This window comes from Paramisgurnus dabryanus, chromosome 8 (assembly GCF_030506205.2).
Source record: "Paramisgurnus dabryanus chromosome 8, PD_genome_1.1, whole genome shotgun sequence".
In the NCBI taxonomy this organism is placed as follows: domain Eukaryota; kingdom Metazoa; phylum Chordata; class Actinopteri; order Cypriniformes; family Cobitidae; genus Paramisgurnus; species Paramisgurnus dabryanus.
The window spans coordinates 35,384,461-35,403,649 of NC_133344.1; the positions used below are offsets into that span (position 1 = coordinate 35,384,461).

The following is a 19,189-nucleotide window of genomic DNA, read 5'->3' on the forward strand; positions in this document are numbered from 1 at the left end:
TTGGCAGTAGGCTAATGGAGAGAAGTGCCGACGCAAATCCCGCGGAGCCTGCCTCTTAATTTCGTTATTGCCAAATACCCATCTTAATTCAGAATGTATTATCTTAATTTAATTCGTTAAGAAATAATAATTTTATTGGCATATTTATAGTGTATTGCATAAGCCTATTTAGAATGAGATGTTACAATGTTACAGATTACTTATTTCTTTGTTTCAACTTCCAAGTGGCGTGTAGATTATTAGTCATGAATAAATAATGTTAAAACCTGTGTAAATGTCTCATTCTTGACAAAAGCTGTGTGTGTGCGCACATTTAAATAATGTCGGGCTGTAAACGGGTTCGGGCTTTTAAAAAGCTGTCAATCTAAATGTACGTTCGGGTTCGGGCTGCATTCTGTCGGGCTTCGGACATTTCGGGCCTAACTTTTAAGGCCCGATTACAGCTCTAACGGAGATAGAGGGGACGAACTAAGTGTGTGGTGAGATCGTAACAAGGGCGTGGTGAGCTTGATCCTGCTTACGTCACGAGTTATTTCTTGGACCCAACATCCAATAGGAAAATTCAACTGCAGTAGCCACCGTTCAACCTGAAGAGGGCAGCACTCAGACGTTTTTACACCATATATTGTAGTATTGAAACACTTTATATCCAAATTTCAAAAAACTTACTAAAATCAATGAACAACACTAATAAAGCATCATTCTTACAGATCATTAACTAAAAAAAGTTGGTTTAGGGTTTAGTTACTCTTTAAGCCAAGGGCTGTTTCTTAATATGCGTTCTTCAGTGATCTTGCATCCTTGTGTTCTCGCTCTACGTCATCATTAACAGTCGAAGTTCAATTCCAATTCTCAAGAACACAAGTACAGAGGACGCATGAAAATATCCGGATGAGTTCTTGATATCGAGGATGCATCGAGTGCAGACTTGCGCGCTGAAATCTGAGGAGGTCACGTGACCAGCAGGAAGATTGCACACATCTCAATTCTCACAAGTGCGTTCTGTGTTCTCGCGACCTTCTGAGTTTGTTCTTCTGAGGTCGCCTGGCAAGACCAGTCTCCACGAGAACAGAAGTCCGTTCTTTGCGTTCTTGGAATTGAGAAACTGCCATGGCCGCTTGGGATTGGGGTTAGAGATGGGGTTTGGGTTAGGATGTCATTTTTATATAACAAAAAGTTGTTCTAACCCTAAACCCAAACGCCAATGGTAAAAAAACTGAAAACAAATGAGAAAACAACAAATAAAACGACACGAAACGATTTGCCATATAAGTGAATGGGAAGGACTGGCGTATCATATGCATGCAAAAGCGGAATTTGGCGTATCTATTGCACGATAATCACACTGCGTGTCATTTGTACGCTTTTTGGAGCATAATGTTTTTTTTACGGTGGAGTTCTTCTTTAAGAAGACATAATTAAACTGGATTTGTTCACATGAAAAGGCAACAATATCATCAAGCAAACAAAGACATGGCTAAAATAATAATAAACATTATAAGAATTGTGTGTTTAACGCATGCATATGCTGCTTTCGTGAATACATATAAGAAACTGACTTTATGACCACAAATGTTATTCGTGTAACATCATGAAATGAAGATTGAACCACTGTAATCACATAACCATTTTAACAATGTCTTTACTTCCTCTTCTAGACCTATGGGACTCAGAAAATAAACAAAGGTTTTACGGGTGTATAACAACATGGGGTGAGTAATTAATGCAAAATTTTCATTCTGGGGTGAACTAACGCTTTAAGGGGCGGTTTCCCGGACAGGGATTATACTAGTCCTAGACTAAAATAAATGTAAGAGCCAGAGGTGGGGGACTCGAGTAACAATTTTCAGAACTTGAAAAGCGACTTGCTTGATTAACTTTTTCCCCGCCAGCGTTTAAGTTGCCAGCCAGCGCCAGTATTTTTCATTATTTTCACAAAAGTTTAATGCCTTCCAGAAAATGTTCTTTTTTAAATATATAAATAAAAAAACAATATATCAGATGAAAGAACAGACCCTCTGCTTTCAAACAAAAAACTGTTTCATCCTACCTTCATTAGTTCTCTTGTAATCACTCTCAAACATGGGTAGGTTTCTTCAAAAACACCCAATTTTGAGCAAAAAGCTGAGATAATTCCATTTTTGCGAAGGACTTTTGATAGAGATCAGATGCAGAGCGATCTTTAAAACATACACGGAGTTCTTTCTCTTTGAGGCGCTACTTCCGGGTTGTATAAGTTGCCACCTGGTGGATAGCGGTATTGCGGAAAGCCGGAAAATCTAGTCATTGGCGGGGAAGCGTTTATTTCTTAATTGACGAGATATCTCGTCAATGGCGGCAAAAGAGTTCAAGTATAAAAATGACTTGACTTGACTTTGACTTGAGAACAAGTTACTTGAGACTTGACTTGAAGGGGAAGACTCAACAAGGACTTGAACTTATAAATAATAAACAAACAGCAATAAAATTCATAAAAAAAAAATATATTATTGTGACGTCAGCACCACTAATCAGCGTCTGTGCCTTTAACGCTGCACAATTCAAACCGCGCAAAACATGGCAGACAGTAACGTAAGTCGAGCTCCACAAATAGTCTCGTTTGGCTATAAAGGCTATAAACTGGACCGTGCCAATAAAAAAAGATTTGCCAGATGCAAAATATGCAATGCAAGAATATCCAACAGGACAACCACAACATAAAAAACCATATAGGTAAGAAAGTCATCTCTTTATAGTCAGTTTTACTCTATAGCAATTACTAATGCAATAAATTAACGGTAATCTTTTCTGTTTGTCATAATTTGGCCTTGGTTGCATATTATGCTTTTTCTTATTAGAAATGTGACCATTAACATTACTGATACATCTCGTAAATATATGTATTGGGGAATTTGGCTTTAACAGTGGTGTAGCTATATATTACATGTAGGATAATGTCTGTATTAAATGTGTACGTTTTTAAGTGTTTGTGTAGACTGTATGTGAAAAATGCGCTTGCAGTTGATTTGTGGTCACGAGTCATGACCCACGGTTCGGCTCGCATGTAATTTTATTCACGGATTGATAAGCAAATTTAAACAGGAAAACTTTATCATTTGCACGTGTTTTAAAAGCTTGCAAATGTTAACATTCAAGTCATTTTAACCGCAAAAAGGCACTAAAGTGAGTAGCTTTCTGTAAATAAGCGCATCCGCACGTGCGGTTGAATGTGTCTGGTCCAGCTCGTGATTATCCCTACACCATTCAAAGATCAGAACTCTTGATGTGTGGACTATAGAGAGAGTTGCACTACTGTCTCTCACACTGTAGTACATTAAAATACATTTGGCGAACAGAGCACTGAAAAACAACAAAGTTTTTATGTGGAGCAACTGTTATGCTGCGCTGTTTGCAATTCGTCCTCCGTTTGTGTGTGTGTGCACGTTTAAGTGCCCTCAATAGTGCGCACACACAAGAGAGACGCGTAAAAAACAAAACAAGCGAACATAAAATCTTTCTGTTCTTTACAGGGTACATACAAACAAAATGATCTCCACACAGTATTCTTTTTCTAATAAAAGCATTTGTTTATTTCTTAAATGTATGTTTAGATTAGAGGCAGAAACCAGCCTGTGCTAAATAGACAGTAACCTCAATTAACCTACTCAAGTCTGTGTCATTAATGTTAATCAAACAAAATCAAATCAATTTTGTAGCTCAAAAAAAAATTTTTATTATAATAACAGTGTCATTATTCATTTGGTTTTATTTCTTTGCCTAATGCTAATTTTAGACCTATTGAAAAAATGTACCCCTATTTATTTTAGTACTGTGACTTGGCTTGACTTGACTTGAAACTTATCAAGACTCGACTTGACTTGCTTAGGGTGAACCCTTGACTTGCTTGATGTTTCTGAACTGTGACTTGAGACTTGACTCAGACTTGATGGTTTAAGACTTGAGACTTGCTTGGACTTGACAATGTGTGACTTGTCCCCGCCTCTGGTAAGAGCTGTCCAAACTGACAACAACTTGCACTGACAATGGATCATCCTAAGCCCTTGATCACATGGAAAATGGTGCCCACCCCTCCATCATTTGAACTTTGCAAAGCGCAAGCTGACATCACAGTCATGTTGCATTGTGGTATATGGAACTGCCTGAAGTGTTCATATGATATAGACTCGCTCCCTTGGTGAAAATCGAGGGAGCGAGGGTCTGTCCATATAAACTTACCTAGTCCACTTGAAGAAGTGGAACGCACTTCAAAATGGAAGTTTGCGATTGCGTGTCTAAAACTGGAGTAGAACGCAGCCCAAGCTGCCTAATTATAAATCACTACGTTGCAACAAAGTTGACCAAGCCACAGAAAGTACCGGATTATCTGAGCATCATGTACACGCAAAGGCAGCACCAATGCTACACAAAATTTCGTGCAGTATTTCACGCCGACTTTCAAACACCAAATAGGGAAAATAATAAAAGGCATATGACTTACACAGCATCGAGCTAACGTTAGCCAACTCCGTTTGCTATGATCACTTTCTGCTGCTCAATCTGGTCCAAGCTCCTTAATCCTTTATTTATTCTTCAACTGAATGCCTTGTAAAGGGTGATTTTGTAAGCATAAAATCATTTTTTCTTTCATCTCAAGGTATTTCACTTGCTTTCACTGATCAATACTGTATCTAGCAGTTATGGCAATCTGAAATGCAGTTATGAGACTCTGAGAACGATCCAATCACATGATGTCAAAGACATAAAAAACAATATTGATTTGTTTACAACATAAGTGGGAGTGTTTGGGGTGCACAGTCCTGCACCCCAGGGCAGATCCGAAACCAGCCGATTAGAGCTCAGTCTCAGGTCACATGTTTTTACCCTTTTTACTGACCTACATAGACACTCATTAGGGGTGTGCCCCAGACACACAAACATGATGCACAAACAATGAACTTAGTTTTGATGTTTATTTTTAATAAATGATAACATGACTAACAGTGAAATAGTACAACTAAACAATTTTATTTTATATTAATTTGCACTGTACATTTAACTTTTTTGTAACATGTTAAAGTAGCTTTCTTCTCTGGACAACTTTAGGGGGGCTGCGCCAGTGCCCTCTATTGATGAGCTGCCACTGGTCAGGACAGAACTTAGAATTTATGTACAGCTAAGCAGGCATGATTACATGATGAAGATTTAATATTTGTGATCAATAGCACTGAATTAAGGTGTCAAACTGACAGCCCTTGACAATTCGTTCTTCTTTCCAAGGCCAAGCTGGGCTCTGAAGGTCTTGCAGAAGATCAAGTATATAAGTGGATCAAAACAGACATTTAGCACTGAAAGCAGAACAGTCAGCTCTTTTAGGATGCTAAATGCCTGAACCATTGTACAGTCGCTGATGAAAACGTAAGGCAGCCTCACCAGATGATAGGGAACAAAACACACACAGAAAATCACCACTAGAATGAGCATGTTACGCTTAGACTTGTTAAAGGTTTGGCTGTTTGATGTGGCCTGTGTAGAGAATTTAGCTTCTCTGATCTTTTGCAAAGTTTTCCAATACAGAAAAACCAGAGAAAACAGCACCAACATGAAGAGCGCAATGGACGCACAATGGATGATTTTGTAGGCCAAGCTATGTTGAGCACTATGTAGAGACTCACAACTAATATCTTCAGAGCTTTGATTGTGATCCCAGGAAATCTGAAGAAATGGGATCAAGTAGATGGACCCCATGATTACCAAGAAGAACCATGTTGCTATGGATATCAGGTGGGCAGTACGAACCGTCTGAAAGGCATTTGTTTCCAAAGACCGGACAATTTTGAGGTACCTGTAGTAAAGTAAGCAAATGTCTTAATGCTTTTTAAACTTTTGTTAAAAAAACACATAATGTGTTAAAATAATACATAATGTGTTAAAATAACACATAATGTGTTAAATAGGATAACAAAAAACAATGTATTAAAAATTAGCACATTCTTTACAAACTTTTAAATTGTTGAGAATAACAAAAATTTCAACAGTGTGAACATGAAAATGAAATTAAACTATATAAACACTATAAATTCTTATAATAATGCAACCGTATTAGCAGCAGAACAAAATAACAAGTGTTACTTTCGTTCGTACAGGAACTACCGATTTACTTTTATTTTGAAAAACTTTGAGAAGGCAAACATCAGGATGTGTTATAGCACTCAATAACCTGTAGATTGATCAGTAACGCGTTATAAGAAAAAAATGACCGCTTTAATGACCAGAATTTACTTATCATGCTCGAAAACAGCTTTTTGGACCTACACAGGAAATGATGACGAAATAACGTTATATTTGCAAGCTCTGTCTAGGGTTGTGCGCTAAGATGCTGTCATAGTTTGGAATGTAAATGTAGTCAGGGCTCTGAGAAAATCACTTTGTTACTTTCGTCCCGCTTTGCTCCCCCCTTCTCCCCTACTTGAAATCATATGGAGTCATATGAACTATTTTATAGCGTTTTGGTCTGATTGTAAAGGTCCTTTAAATCACTAGTCATTTTTTTGTAAGGAGGATCTCATACACAGAGCTTTATATTTATTTATTTAGTCAATTTTAGACAATTTTTACGCAGTGAAAACATTTTTACAACTCGTTGCCCATGTGTACAAATTTTGCATCCCAATTCCAAGGCTGGATCATTCTAAGGGCGCAGACTTTGAAGGTGAGGCTCGGTCTTTGAAGGCAGCAGCCTCTAAAATCCAAGAAGCAAACAGAAATGAGACACTCTGTCCTACAGGGAGAATTACATAAATTTGTTTCAGAAATATATATTTCTTTATATCAGATATACACTCACCTAAACGATTATTAGGAACACCATACTTATACTGTGTTTGACCCCCTTTTGCCTTCAGAACTGCCTTAATATACATGATATTGATTCAAGGTGCTGAAAGCATTCTTTAGAAATGTTGGCCCATATTGATAGGATAGCATCTTGAAGTTGATGGAGATTTGTCACACTTCAGGCACACATTAGAGGATGGGTACATGGTGGTCATAAATGGATGGACATGCTCAGGAACAATGCTTAGGTAGGCCGTGATATTTGAACGATGCCCAATTGGCAAAAAGGTATGGAGGACTGGGAGTGCAAAAATTATAAATATATAGAACAAACATAAATAAATAAATACAAAAATAAATATGCAAAGGAATATAAAAAAAGAGTATTGCAACTTTGATTTCTTTATTTTTGTATTAAAATATTTTTAAAACATTTATTTATTTATTTAATTATAAATTTGTATTTATTCTTTTATTAATTTCCACATTAATTTATTTATTTATGTGAACATTTAATAATTTTTTACATTTATTTATTTATACATTTATTTATTTCCACACATATTTATTGAAACATTTACTTATTTCCAGACGTATTTATTAATACATTTCAGTGTCTAATATGTTAATGGGGGGGCGTGTTTTTCTTCAGCCATAGCAGTGGAGCACAGAGTGGGAATGCTTGTGAAGACACGTGTTCTGAGGCCACAACAGTCACATCTTTTGCTCTTACAAAATGACACGCAAGGGAAGAGCGTGGACGTGATTTTGAGTGTAGTGCAAGTGAAATAAATGTCGAGAGAGGTGAAAAGGCAAAAATCACAGTTTAAGTCATTTAATATCACTGTTTCTGTATGTATTTACAGGATACGCATGCATATTCTTTACCCCGGACATCGCGTTATTAACATCCGTTCGGATTCTTGCACACATTACAGAAACCGCATCTTTAACAGGTCTGGTAACAGACAGTGAGACATGATAGGGTGTGCACTTGAAATAATCCAGTACACTGATCTTATTTAATAAATGCCATATGCAGCTGACAGATCATTGATAGCTTGATGTCGACGAGGTTTGTGCACGATAAGGAGAAAAACCACACACACTTTCACTGATGCCCACAAGCATATTGAATATTGCGTTTGAAACGCGACAAAAAAATCACTTTATCAGTTTGCATTTGCTAAATTTGTATGAACAACGCGTGATGTGATCATTCATATGCCGCCTCTTCCAACGTGCCCCTCTCAAACACCAGCATGGGAACAGCAGACTCAGGCTTAGTGGAAGATCCCAGCAACAGCTGATCCAAATGTCTCCTCCAGATAAGCTTCTCAGAAGCTAGAACAGTCGCTGGTACCCACTTTGGCCCCGAAGTATAGTTGCGAGCTAGAACATGTTGTCCTGGATAGAACAGTCTGCTTTTAGCCTTCATGTTTTTCCTGTAAACTTGAGCGCAAATCAAAACCAGAACACAACATTCGGCAAGTTTCTTCAGTGCAGCCACAAACATAGTTACAGTCCCTCTCTCCTCCTAATTTCTCTTGTTAAATCGGAATCTTTCCGCTATGACCAACAGTTTAGGTGAAAAATGTGAGCTAAGCACGCCACAATTTGTGCATAAGTTTTCTCACCTGGTTTTGCGGGCTGTACTAGGCTAGCCTGGCTCCGCCCTCCTACGTGCTTACGCTTAATTTTCATTTTGCTTCAGTACTTCGTCTGGGACCGCTCTGTAGAGTTTCGTTTTCTCCTGCAAAAATCTGCAGGACCAATCAGCGAACAGATGGGGGTGGCTAAGAACGATGACGTTGAGGTCGTGCGTCAGTTTGAGTTGTAATTCAGTAATGGCAGCGGAGAAAGACGTGAGAAAAGTTATTCGGTCCGTTGTTGCAAAACTGCAGTATATACAGAAGTTAATGCCGGAGCAAAAACCAGGTTTGCTAAGTTTTGTTTGTCTGATTATTCGTACTTGTGGTTTCCGGCCGGTTTCGGTGCATGATATACGTCACGACCACACGTTAGCGATTGGTTATAGCAGATTCGGAGTGACTCTGGGCAGATCCAATAGTTTTAAACTTCAACAGAGGACCCTCCTTAACGGAAGTAACGCTTTGCAATGGAGCGTGGCCAGACTCTCTGTACAAATGAAATGAATGTACGAGAGTCCGGTTGGACCAGGCTAGTACTAGGCTGCATAGCAAAGTGAAAGTCTTTGCACCCATCAAACTGAGAAATGTAGGCACAATCTTCTCACCCTCAATGGCGTTTGCATGCAGGAAATATTCAATACTCCATTGTTCAACATTTTCGTTGAAATGTCCAATATTTCCTATAACACCAGCCATATCGACTTTCCGTCACTAATCACAGACACAAAACTTGCGCCGTCCGTGGCTGTTTTCAGCACTTCACACACGCAGAGGTTCTTTCAAAACATCCTCGTCGCCACTTTGTCATGTCTTTCCCATTCCCAGAGGATATTAAAGAATAACCAGGGATAACCATTCAGGAACAAGAGAACTTGTGTTTTTTTTAATGCTCACATTGCACTTGTACAAAACATGGCAAAATACACTTCCATATACTACGTCATCGCTATGTGACTCCACCCATTACATATGCATTAAAGACATAGTTACTATTTTTATTATACATAACAATAAAATAGCCAAGCAACCCATGCCTGCAATTTCCAAACATATTAATTTCATTTTTTCGACATTAAATATTCTAGAAACTTTATTAGAAAAATATTAGACACATTTACAAGTTAACAGTTTAGAATTTATTAAGTTTATAGAGTTTAAAGTTTTCAAGTGGATTAATATTTTGGTGTTGCACTGCCCCACCTGCAACCACATTAATTCCATGGTTCTAGGTTTACATTTCAAGTCACATAAATAACAAAAAGGTAAAATATTAAGTATAACAAGAAATTAATTAATGTTAAAAAAAAGAAATGAAAATATTTAGTTAACATTAGATGGTTACCTGTTTGCAGCAATAAAGTCCATGAAGAGAATACTTGCATACATGTTTAAATAGAAAGCCGTTGCTCCAAAGCTGCAGTATATGATCCGCAGTGTCATTGAAAAGTTGACATTGTTAGCGATCCGCAGAGGTAAGGAAAGGCAAAGGAAGAAGTCAGCCGCAGCTAGGTTCTTCAGGTAGATGGTGACACTGGACTGAACACGCTGTTTGGTGCAGAAATAAACTTTCATCGTGATGCAGTTCAGCACCAGACTGATAAGAAACACCAATGAGTATGCAAATATGAAAACAGGGTGGGCTGAGACCCAAACTTCTCTAAATTCACACAGAGCTTCAGTTATGTTAGTCTTGTTGGGATTAATGATATTGTTTAGAGAAGTGGTTGAAGGGACTGTTGATTCCATCTAGATAAGAAAGAGAGAAACATTTTATTCAGATATTTTTGGACCACAGGAATTAACCGTATCCAAATGCTGCCAAAGAACTCAATCCAGCAGTTCTGATGCAAGATTCATTCAAACAGGTTTTTAGAGTTAACCAATTAACAGTTTATTACCATGGCATTTATTAAATGTTCTGTTAAAATTATAAACATGTTTTGCCAACTAAAAAACACCATCCCCCACTCAGACAAGACCCAACAACTGCTTTGCGAAGTACATCAACCAGCCATCAACACCTCTTCCTACATACATCACACATTTATGCATCACAAAAAACCTACAAAAAAATCTCAGATGCTTTTTATAGACCCTTTTACAGTTTGTAAGCATTGTGACTTGTTTTGTGGGTAGAGTTTAGGTGGAGGATGAAAGACAGCTGAGCGCTTCACTAACACTAGCTAGATAAGTTAACAAATACAACCTTATTGTAAAGTGTCACCAAACAAACTAAATGCATCAACTGTCATGAAATAACAATAATCTCCTGAAACTCCTGTTTACTCTGCGATTGAAGCCTATTGGTTAACGTCTGCAAAAATTACAGGCAAATGGCGTTCGAGCTGGCGAAAGTGGCGAGGCTTACACCTTATGTAAGTCCGGAGAGAACGCCATAGCTTACCATTATTCGACTGAAGCGAGTAGTCGAATTACACTTGGTGCGTGACGTTTTAAGCAAGGCAAGCTACACAATGCTTGTTCCCGTTATTTCAGGGAACCAGGGTTACCTTATCTTTCCTTTTCAATACGGTTCACTTCATATTGCGGTAGTAGCTGACGCTATACATTATACCATAACACCATGCATATAACGGACTGAAGTGCCTTACTGGAGAGACGCCGAATCGGGCCCTATTTACCAGCATACAAGCTGGCGAGCTCCCAGAGCACGCCGTGAATGTGTAAACAAACATAAATAGCGATCACACCAGTGAGTTCTCTGAGCGCACTGTGAATGTATACAGATACACATAATAGCGTGCACACAGGTGAGCTTTACGAGCACACCGTGAATGCAAACAGATAAACATAATACCGTGCATAGAGGGGAGCTCTCCGAGCGCACCGTGAACGCAAACAGATTAACATCATAGTGTGCATACAGGTGAGCTCCCGAAGTGCACAATTAATGCATATAGAAGAACCTAATAGCGTGCATACATGTGAGCTCTCCTGATATGCGATCAGGCCGACAGGACCTGCGAATTTAAGGCAGGGACGTCTAGGCTGTAAAATCTGACAAATGTGGATGACAAGGACCAGCCGGCCATGTCACAAATGTCTAAAATGTAAATCTCTTCAGATAGCCTGTGCTCAGTGATAGGCACGCCTAGTGAATGATCTGCAAAGCTTACAAACAGCTGATCTGACTTATCAGAACGGTGTAAATTCACAGAGCTCTGACAGGGCAGAGCGGGTTTGGTGGTTGTTCGGCGTCCGCCGTTCGCCTTGCACTCTAATATGGAAAGGCGTGTAAAATCGCCTACTTGTTAACCAATGCCCGCACGAGAAGGAGAGCAGTTTTAAACGAGAGGGCACGCAAGTCCGCCTGTTTGAGAAGGGGGGACTGCACAGCGCCTTCAGGACCTTGGATAGATCCCAAGACTGGACCGTGTGTGGACGCGTGCTGCCAATACCGTCTCCATCGCGCCTATCAATAATAAGAGTGCACTTTGCCTCTGAGGATCTGAACGTGATCGTCTGAGACTGTGGTGTAGAGAATGCCGTGAAACCGGTGTGGTCTCCAAGTGATTTGTTGCGAGAGACCGTTTGAATTACTGTTTAGAACAGTGTGTTTTGCTCCTTGGTAAAACGGGATATTTAGAAACATAAAATCCTTCAGGGTAGTCAAGTCGAGACGCGACTTAACCCTTTTGCTGCTGCCATTGCGGCTATATTGTGAATATAGCATGGCTGGTCATGGCATGGGCAGCCATTCAAACGGTGATCTGTGTGGCTCACAGAACAGTCTGTCTAAGTGATGTTTATGTCAGGCTCTGACTCGTCCATGCAGATGTATTGCCATTAAGTAAAGGGCAGTTTTACTTAATGTTTTAGTCTCACGGCTCTGCTGCTTTGCCCATATCAGCGAGAGGGGAAACAGCAGGGGAAGCACACAACACAGATGGAACAGCCATGCTTTGTGTGAACGGTCTTGGCGTGGGACGTGCAGGCAGACGACGTACTCTGGAGGAAATTCGAGCCGCTGTGCCGAGGCGCCATTACTCTTTTAGAGCTTCTACATTCAGAATATTGTTCTTACCGGATGACCACAGGGGGGACCGCTTCGGAGGCATTAGTCTACTTCACTGGAATCGTTCCATGGCAAGCGAAGGCTTCATCTTTGGTTCTCAGCCGGAAGCGGCAGGGGAAGACGCTGAGCGTGGATTCCGCTGCAGGGCTTAGATCGACCGCGAGTAGGAAGGCTTCTTCTTCGGAGCAATGAGATGTTCGCGCTGAAGGAGAATAAAGGTAAGCTATGGCGTTCTCTCCGGACTTATATAAGGCATAAGCCCCGCCACTTTCGTGGGCTCGAACAGCATTTTTCTGCAATTTTTTACAGACATTAACCAATAGGCTTCAATCGCGGAGTAAACAGGAGTTTCCCCCATAGCAACAGCTACTGATGCAATACGCAGTGAACCATATTGAAAAGGAACTAATGTTAACATACAGTGGCAAGAAACCCCTAGGAATGAATTGGGTTTTCTACAGTGATTTGCCATAAAATGGGATTTGATCCTCATCTTGGTTACAACAATAGACAAACACAATGTGCATATTTGAAAACACACAAATAATTCTAATGCTTAAACATTCACAGTGCTGGAGGAAAATGTAATGAACCCTTGGATTTAATAGCTTGTTGAACCTCATTTGGCAGAAATAATGCAACAGCAGCATATCAAATCCTTACAGGCAGTCATAGTATTTCTGCCTGCATCACGGCACAGAATAAGGAAATACATCCATAAGAACGTGTTTGTCATTTAACATTTAAATAAAAACTGCATGTAAACAGAGGTGAAGAGGTTAGCTCCAGTCATGTAAACATTTTGTGATTAAGTCCTGAGCTGGTGACCATTGTTGGGAAACCAATCAGAGCGCAGCTCATTATTGTTATTCATGACCCTATTAAATAAGGTAATAACAAACCATTTCATTCTGAGGGCAAATCCTACACTCTTAGAAAGGATTTACACATCTCTGTGCATTAGGCTTTTAACACATTATGTGTCATTTGGTGTTGATTTTGTGTTAAAATATAACACAAGTTTATTAAATGTGATTTAATATGCGATTTCCCCCCTTACGACAATCGTAGCTATGTCCCAAGTATCATGATGGTTCTGCCGATTATTTTATCAGATTGTCCCTTCGTGTGAAGTGTGTTAAGAGTGTCCAAACCTGCTAGGAAGAACGTCTGATCTGCACCGATCGCGACTCAGAAATCCTGATGTGTGTGGGGAATCCCAGGACAAACGCGAGCACGCTATTGAGACTATCATGTGATACGAAACCATATCCAATCAGAAAGTGAGATGAGGGAAGACGGAAGCAGTCATGCCGCAGCACAAAGGCCGCTTCTCAATTTGTAGGTCTTGTTGATATGTGGCAACAGCACAAATGTTTATACAACGTGTCTTGTAAAAATTATTCCAAGCACTATCATATGAAATGTCTTCCTCCATATCGTTCGCCATGCTTATTCTGAAGTCTCGCAAGATTTTGTGGGATTTCCTGCGTTCACAGTCGAGACTTTGGTTGAAAATCTGTTCATGTGTGGTGTGCCGTCTTTGACACATCATGGCACACCACACACTATAGGAGCAAAATGGTTAAATCTAGGATTTTTTATCTCATGTTTGTGGTCTATCACATTTTTAAAATCTTATAAGATGTAAAAATATTTTGGTGTGTACCCAGCTTTAGTCTCTCAAATGTTGGTCTGGAGTTCTGCCTTTGTTATGTTGCGGATGTTTTTGTCCACTATGGGGTGCTATTGAGCCTTAATTTGGCCACAACTTTCTCTGTTTCAGCAAATGGAATGATTTTTGGTGACAAATCTTATTTTGACACATATTTTGGGAAAGTGCTTTGAAAAATTAAAAAGAAACTCAACAATACACTGTGGGCAAATTCACGACCCTTTCGTTATGTTTGTGAAGAAAACATCCACTAAATTAAACTGCTGTAAAATCAGATAAATATTTGGTTTCTTTTTTTTTTTTTTGCTTAAATCTGTTAATCAACCTCAGTCCTGTTTAAAACTGCTAAATGTTTAATAAAAAATCCAGGATTTGTTCAAAAACTCAAGACTGATTTGGGGAAACACACATACAATTACTTATTTTCAATATAAAAAGTGATTGTAGACCGGATTTTTTTAACCTTTTATCACAGTCTTGTGCATGTGAAAGATTAGTAACAAAATTGGCTTTGATGCATTGCTAGTTTTTGTGCAGCATCAGATTTAAAACATTTTCTCCCTCATTTATTGTTTGTGGCTGTTTTTGCCCCATTGACTTAGGGTGTTTTCACATATACACTGTTTAGGTCGGCCCAAATGACGTGTCGCTCCGAGTACGGTGCGTTTGGGTCAGTGTGAACACAACAGCCGCACTCGGGTGCGCACTAAACGGCCGCTCCGAGACCGCTCTAAACAGGTGGTCTCGGAGCGGCTGTTGCCGAACTCTGGGGCGACCCACCTGTGGTGTGAACACTGCTGGACCTCGGGCCGAACCAAATTCAGGAAGTTCTCCACATGTTTGAGCCACTGGGCTTTCGTTGTGACGTGAGCCGGGTGTTATATTGTGGGTTAACAACAAACAAGCCAATCCTGGTCCGTTGCATAGAGATTCGCTGTCTCCTTCACGTTTGAGCTGATGATTTTATAAAAGCATAGCTGTCCTCCACACACAAATAGTGACATTACGGGCTTTTTAGCAAACGGCTCCGTGAGAAAGGCTTTAATAGAACAGCTATGCAATTTCGCGTTAAAGCAAAGAAACTTCGCAAAGACGTGCATCGTTTATCTCCACATCTTGATAGCTGCGCTCTCCCTGTCAGGCTGGTTGTCCTGGAAACGTGGGGGTGGTCATGAGACGGTAAGACCTGTCAGAGACCAATGACAGCGCTGACGGTTGTCACATGGTGTACGGTGCGGCATTTCGAGTAAAGTAAAAAATATATATATATGTGAACACGGACCGCACTAACTGAAAAATGATACAATGTATTTTGGTGCGCTCCGAGGCCGCACCACGGTGCGCACCAACATATGTGAAAACAACCTTATTTTCTATTGGTTTGTGTAGTGCTACACTTTGTGTGTTCTCTGCTTTCCATCTTCATTTTGGGGGAAAAAAAATTGTTCTCTTTTATAGATCAGATAGGGGGCACCGTACATACCTTCACCTTGGGACCCCAATTTGCTAAATCCGCCACTGATTATTGATACTGCGTGACAAAAAGATAGTGGTAAGCTTGATAGTGAGACAAGGGTCTGACATGTCTAAATTTTGCTTACTTGTGCCCTGAAAGCTTTTTCTCTGGTGGTCTAAATAATGTAACAATTTACAGTTTGCATACCTGTTGAAGAACTATGTCATCATTTTTTTTTCTCCTCAAGTACAATCAAACACAACAGGTAAGTATTCACAAAGTATTCAGCTAATCTACAAATAATGCTCAAAATATCAAAATCAATTGCACTAGCAATAAACCCATAAATACACTGCTTAACCATGGCAATTTGTCCCTCCTCGTCAATTTCCTGCCTTCTTCATCACAGTTACTTTATACATTGCATGCCACATACATGCACAGCAAATTGTTAAGCGACTTAACTCGTCAATGGCAGGGAAAGAGTTATCTCGTCAATCTGCAATACCGTTATTATCCACCAGGTGGCGCAACTTATAAAACCTTTCGCAACTTATAAAACCCGGAAGTATTGCCCTAGGGCAAACAGCTGTATGTCCGTGTATGTTTTAAAGATCGTTCAAAATTTGGTGTTTTTGATGAAACCTACACATATTTGAGAGGTGATAAAAACAGAACACATGAAGGTAGGATGAAACGGATGATTTTGTTTGAAAGCAGAGGTTCTGTTTCTATTTCCTATATTGTATGTTAATATATTTGGTGGGGAAAGAGTTAAGCAAGGTGTTCTTGCAAAACTGCAGAAAAATTGTGGGTGTTGAATCCTCTTACCGGAAAAAGTGTGGTTGTTAAAACACCCACATCCCCCACGGCAGTGGCGGCTGGTGACTTATTTTTTTTAAGCGCACGATGCGACATTTGTCACAACATGTATGGAGCTTGTCATGTGTGTGGTTCGTCATTTCAAAATATGTGTTCTGCGCTTTGAGAGATTGTGTGTGCATCACGTGTCTTGTCAAAATAAGTGCCTACTGCCTTGAACTTGAAAAGAGACGCTTGCGTTTGCCAGATACTCGCATAATCTCATGCGTAATCAGAGTTTAGTGTTAAGGGAGTGTCTTGCGTGTATTTAGGGAACGTGAGCGTCTCTTTTAGCATAAACAGTTTTGACGCGTGTGCAGCATGCACTTATTTTGACAAAACACGTGATGCACACAGGATCTCTCCACACACAGGACACATATTTTGGAAAAGGAGCTCTTTTGCAAACTTCAGGCTCACAGCAATGTTTTTCGGGAAAGCAGTGACTTCCTCCATAGTGTTCTGCCATAGACACCGTGCCTGTTCAAAGACTTGCGTATGGTAGACTCAAGAATAGAGACATTTGCCAGTTCCAGTGATGATACTTGTGGGTTCTTCTTTACTTCAATAAGTTTTTTGCATTGTGCTTTAGAAGTCAGCAAAGTAGCTACAGTATTAAACTGTCTCTGTTTATAGACAATTTGTCTACCTGTCAAGTGATGGATTTCTAAAAAATGTTGAGATTGTTTTGTCTCCTTATGCCTTAAGCCTTATGAAGTGCAACAACTCTTGATCCGATATCTTTAGAGAGCTTCTTCTTGTGATGCATGGTTCATAAGAGTTTATGCTTCTTAAGGACAGCAATCTTAAAATGTTTGAGTATCTTTTAATCAATCAAAGTAGCACTAAACCACACATTTAAACTCATTTTATTAAACGTAACCCAGTTTGCCAGCTTTTGACACAAATTAGCTTTAATAAAGTAATCAGTCTATGGGTTCACTTACATTTTCCTCCAGCACTGTGAATGTTATTGGGTGTTTTCAAAAGAGACACAAAAACTTATAGGCCAAAGACAAGGTCTGAACTTAATTTTGAATAACTTAATTTTATGGCCTATTTTGTTTGTTATCTAATCTAATATTTGGCAACACGAAGTGACCAACACTTAAACCTTAATCAAATGGCACATCATTCAGTGTCGGCACACTATTAGACACACGCAATGATCATCATGATAATGTATAAAAGAAACACTTTTTACACTAAAAATCTGTAGAAAATAGCACATGTAGAACAATTGGGTTTAAATTAAATATGTAAATATTGGGTATGAAGAAAGCTATATTTCATTAGGAGCATTTAACAAAGTCATACTAAAAACATTCATAAGAGCACTAAACACAAAGTTCTTGTTTACTGTATATTTCCTAATATTGCTTATTATAACAATTTTTATAATGAAATAATATGCATTGTTGCATGAAAATTTATAAAATATCCACCTTAAGTCGCATTGTGATCTAATAAATATAATATAACAATGTCCACCCCCAAAACATACAAACAGAGTGTGTATCCAAGGTGTAAAATGGCAAAAAGGTTCAAACAGAATACATTAGATCCATGTAAAAAAAAGTATACTTTAATGTACTTAAAAGTTATGCACTGCACATAGTAAAAAAGCATAATTTTTTACATACTGTAGACATTTAGCAATGTTTCTTTTTGAATTGTAGGACTATTGTCATGTACTGATTAATTCAAGATATGAAGTACTTTGGTGTTTTTGTATAAAATGTATTTGATAGAATTATTTGATAGAAATCTTTAAAAAACTATTGGCCTATTACCATGGTTACCTAAGCATGTTTGATTACAGTAAAAGTGCACTATATGAAAAAAATATCTATACCACGTTTTTTACTGGCAGCATACATTTCTCAACTAAACATTAACCAGACACTAGTAACCAGGTTTCAGACAGAAATATTATTAGCAGCATTAATTTGACAATGTAATAATGCGTCTAAAGTTAATGTTTTGGTACTATCATAGTAGGTTGTATAATGCTTTACTTTCTTTACTTTATCTTAATGCAATAGAAACAGATAAAAGGCCAAATTTATGAGACTTTAAATTTTAATAGCCAGACAGCCAATACAAATAACAAGAAATGTATAAAGACCACATAATTGCCATTTGTGGTTTTTAGAGGCCCCTCTTACAAGGACACTAAGATTAACAGATTAAAGTTCACTCCTACTTCACAAGTAAAAAAAAACTTGAAGAGACATTTAAGAGGATATGTCAATAATAATCATCAATAATTGTTTTAAAATATTATTAAAATATATTTATAAGAATATATTTATATAGTTATTATTATTTATTATGATTCCAACAATATGGCTATTAATATTTACTTACTTGAAATTGTCTGGTAACCAAGCTGCCCTTGGCGCTTTGATCTAGCTGCTGGTCCTTTTTATTTACCACTTCCTTGTGTATACTCATGCAAAGAGGAAATTGTGTTTCATATGTGACTTTCAGAGGTAAGATGTATGAAAGTATGAGAAGGAAATGTAAGTGGTGGTGTTATTGGTGGGCTGAGGCTTGACATCAGTTAATGTTCAAAAAATAAACAGATGATTCTAAAGCTTCACTAAGATACATTTTCTGGAGTGGAGTATTCTTGCACACATTTACCTATAAAACACAATCTGAGTGAGCAAATGTAACCTTAAAAAATTAAA

At 38.7% G+C, this 19,189-nt stretch overlaps 1 protein-coding gene across 1 annotated transcript; it reads right to left on the reverse strand.

Moving 5' to 3' along the window:
- Positions 1-4,980: 4,980 nt before the first annotated feature.
- On the reverse strand, positions 4,981-18,950 carry LOC135770506 (P2Y purinoceptor 14-like). Its single transcript, XM_065280183.2, has 3 exons — positions 18,864-18,950; positions 9,808-10,211; positions 4,981-5,821 (listed from the first exon to the last, which is right to left on the reverse strand). Exons 1-3 carry the CDS (start codon positions 18,948-18,950, stop codon positions 5,209-5,211), a joined length of 1,104 nt encoding a protein of 367 aa, XP_065136255.1. The 3' UTR covers positions 4,981-5,208.
- Positions 18,951-19,189: the final 239 nt, after the last annotated feature.

What these genes read in the sequence shown, in the direction of transcription:
- LOC135770506 (XM_065280183.2), bottom strand. Translation starts at nt 18,950, where the DNA reads ATGAGTATACACAAGGAAGTGGTAAATAAAAAGGACCAGCAGCTAGAT. An exon ending in TGGTTACCAGACAATTTCAA is followed by an intron (nt 10,212 to 18,863) that starts GTAAGTAAATAT and finishes TTTCTTATCTAG; the next exon opens with ATGGAATCAACAGTCCCTTC. An exon ending in GACTTTATTGCTGCAAACAG is followed by an intron (nt 5,822 to 9,807) that starts GTAACCATCTAA and finishes ACTTTACTACAG; the next exon opens with GTACCTCAAAATTGTCCGGT.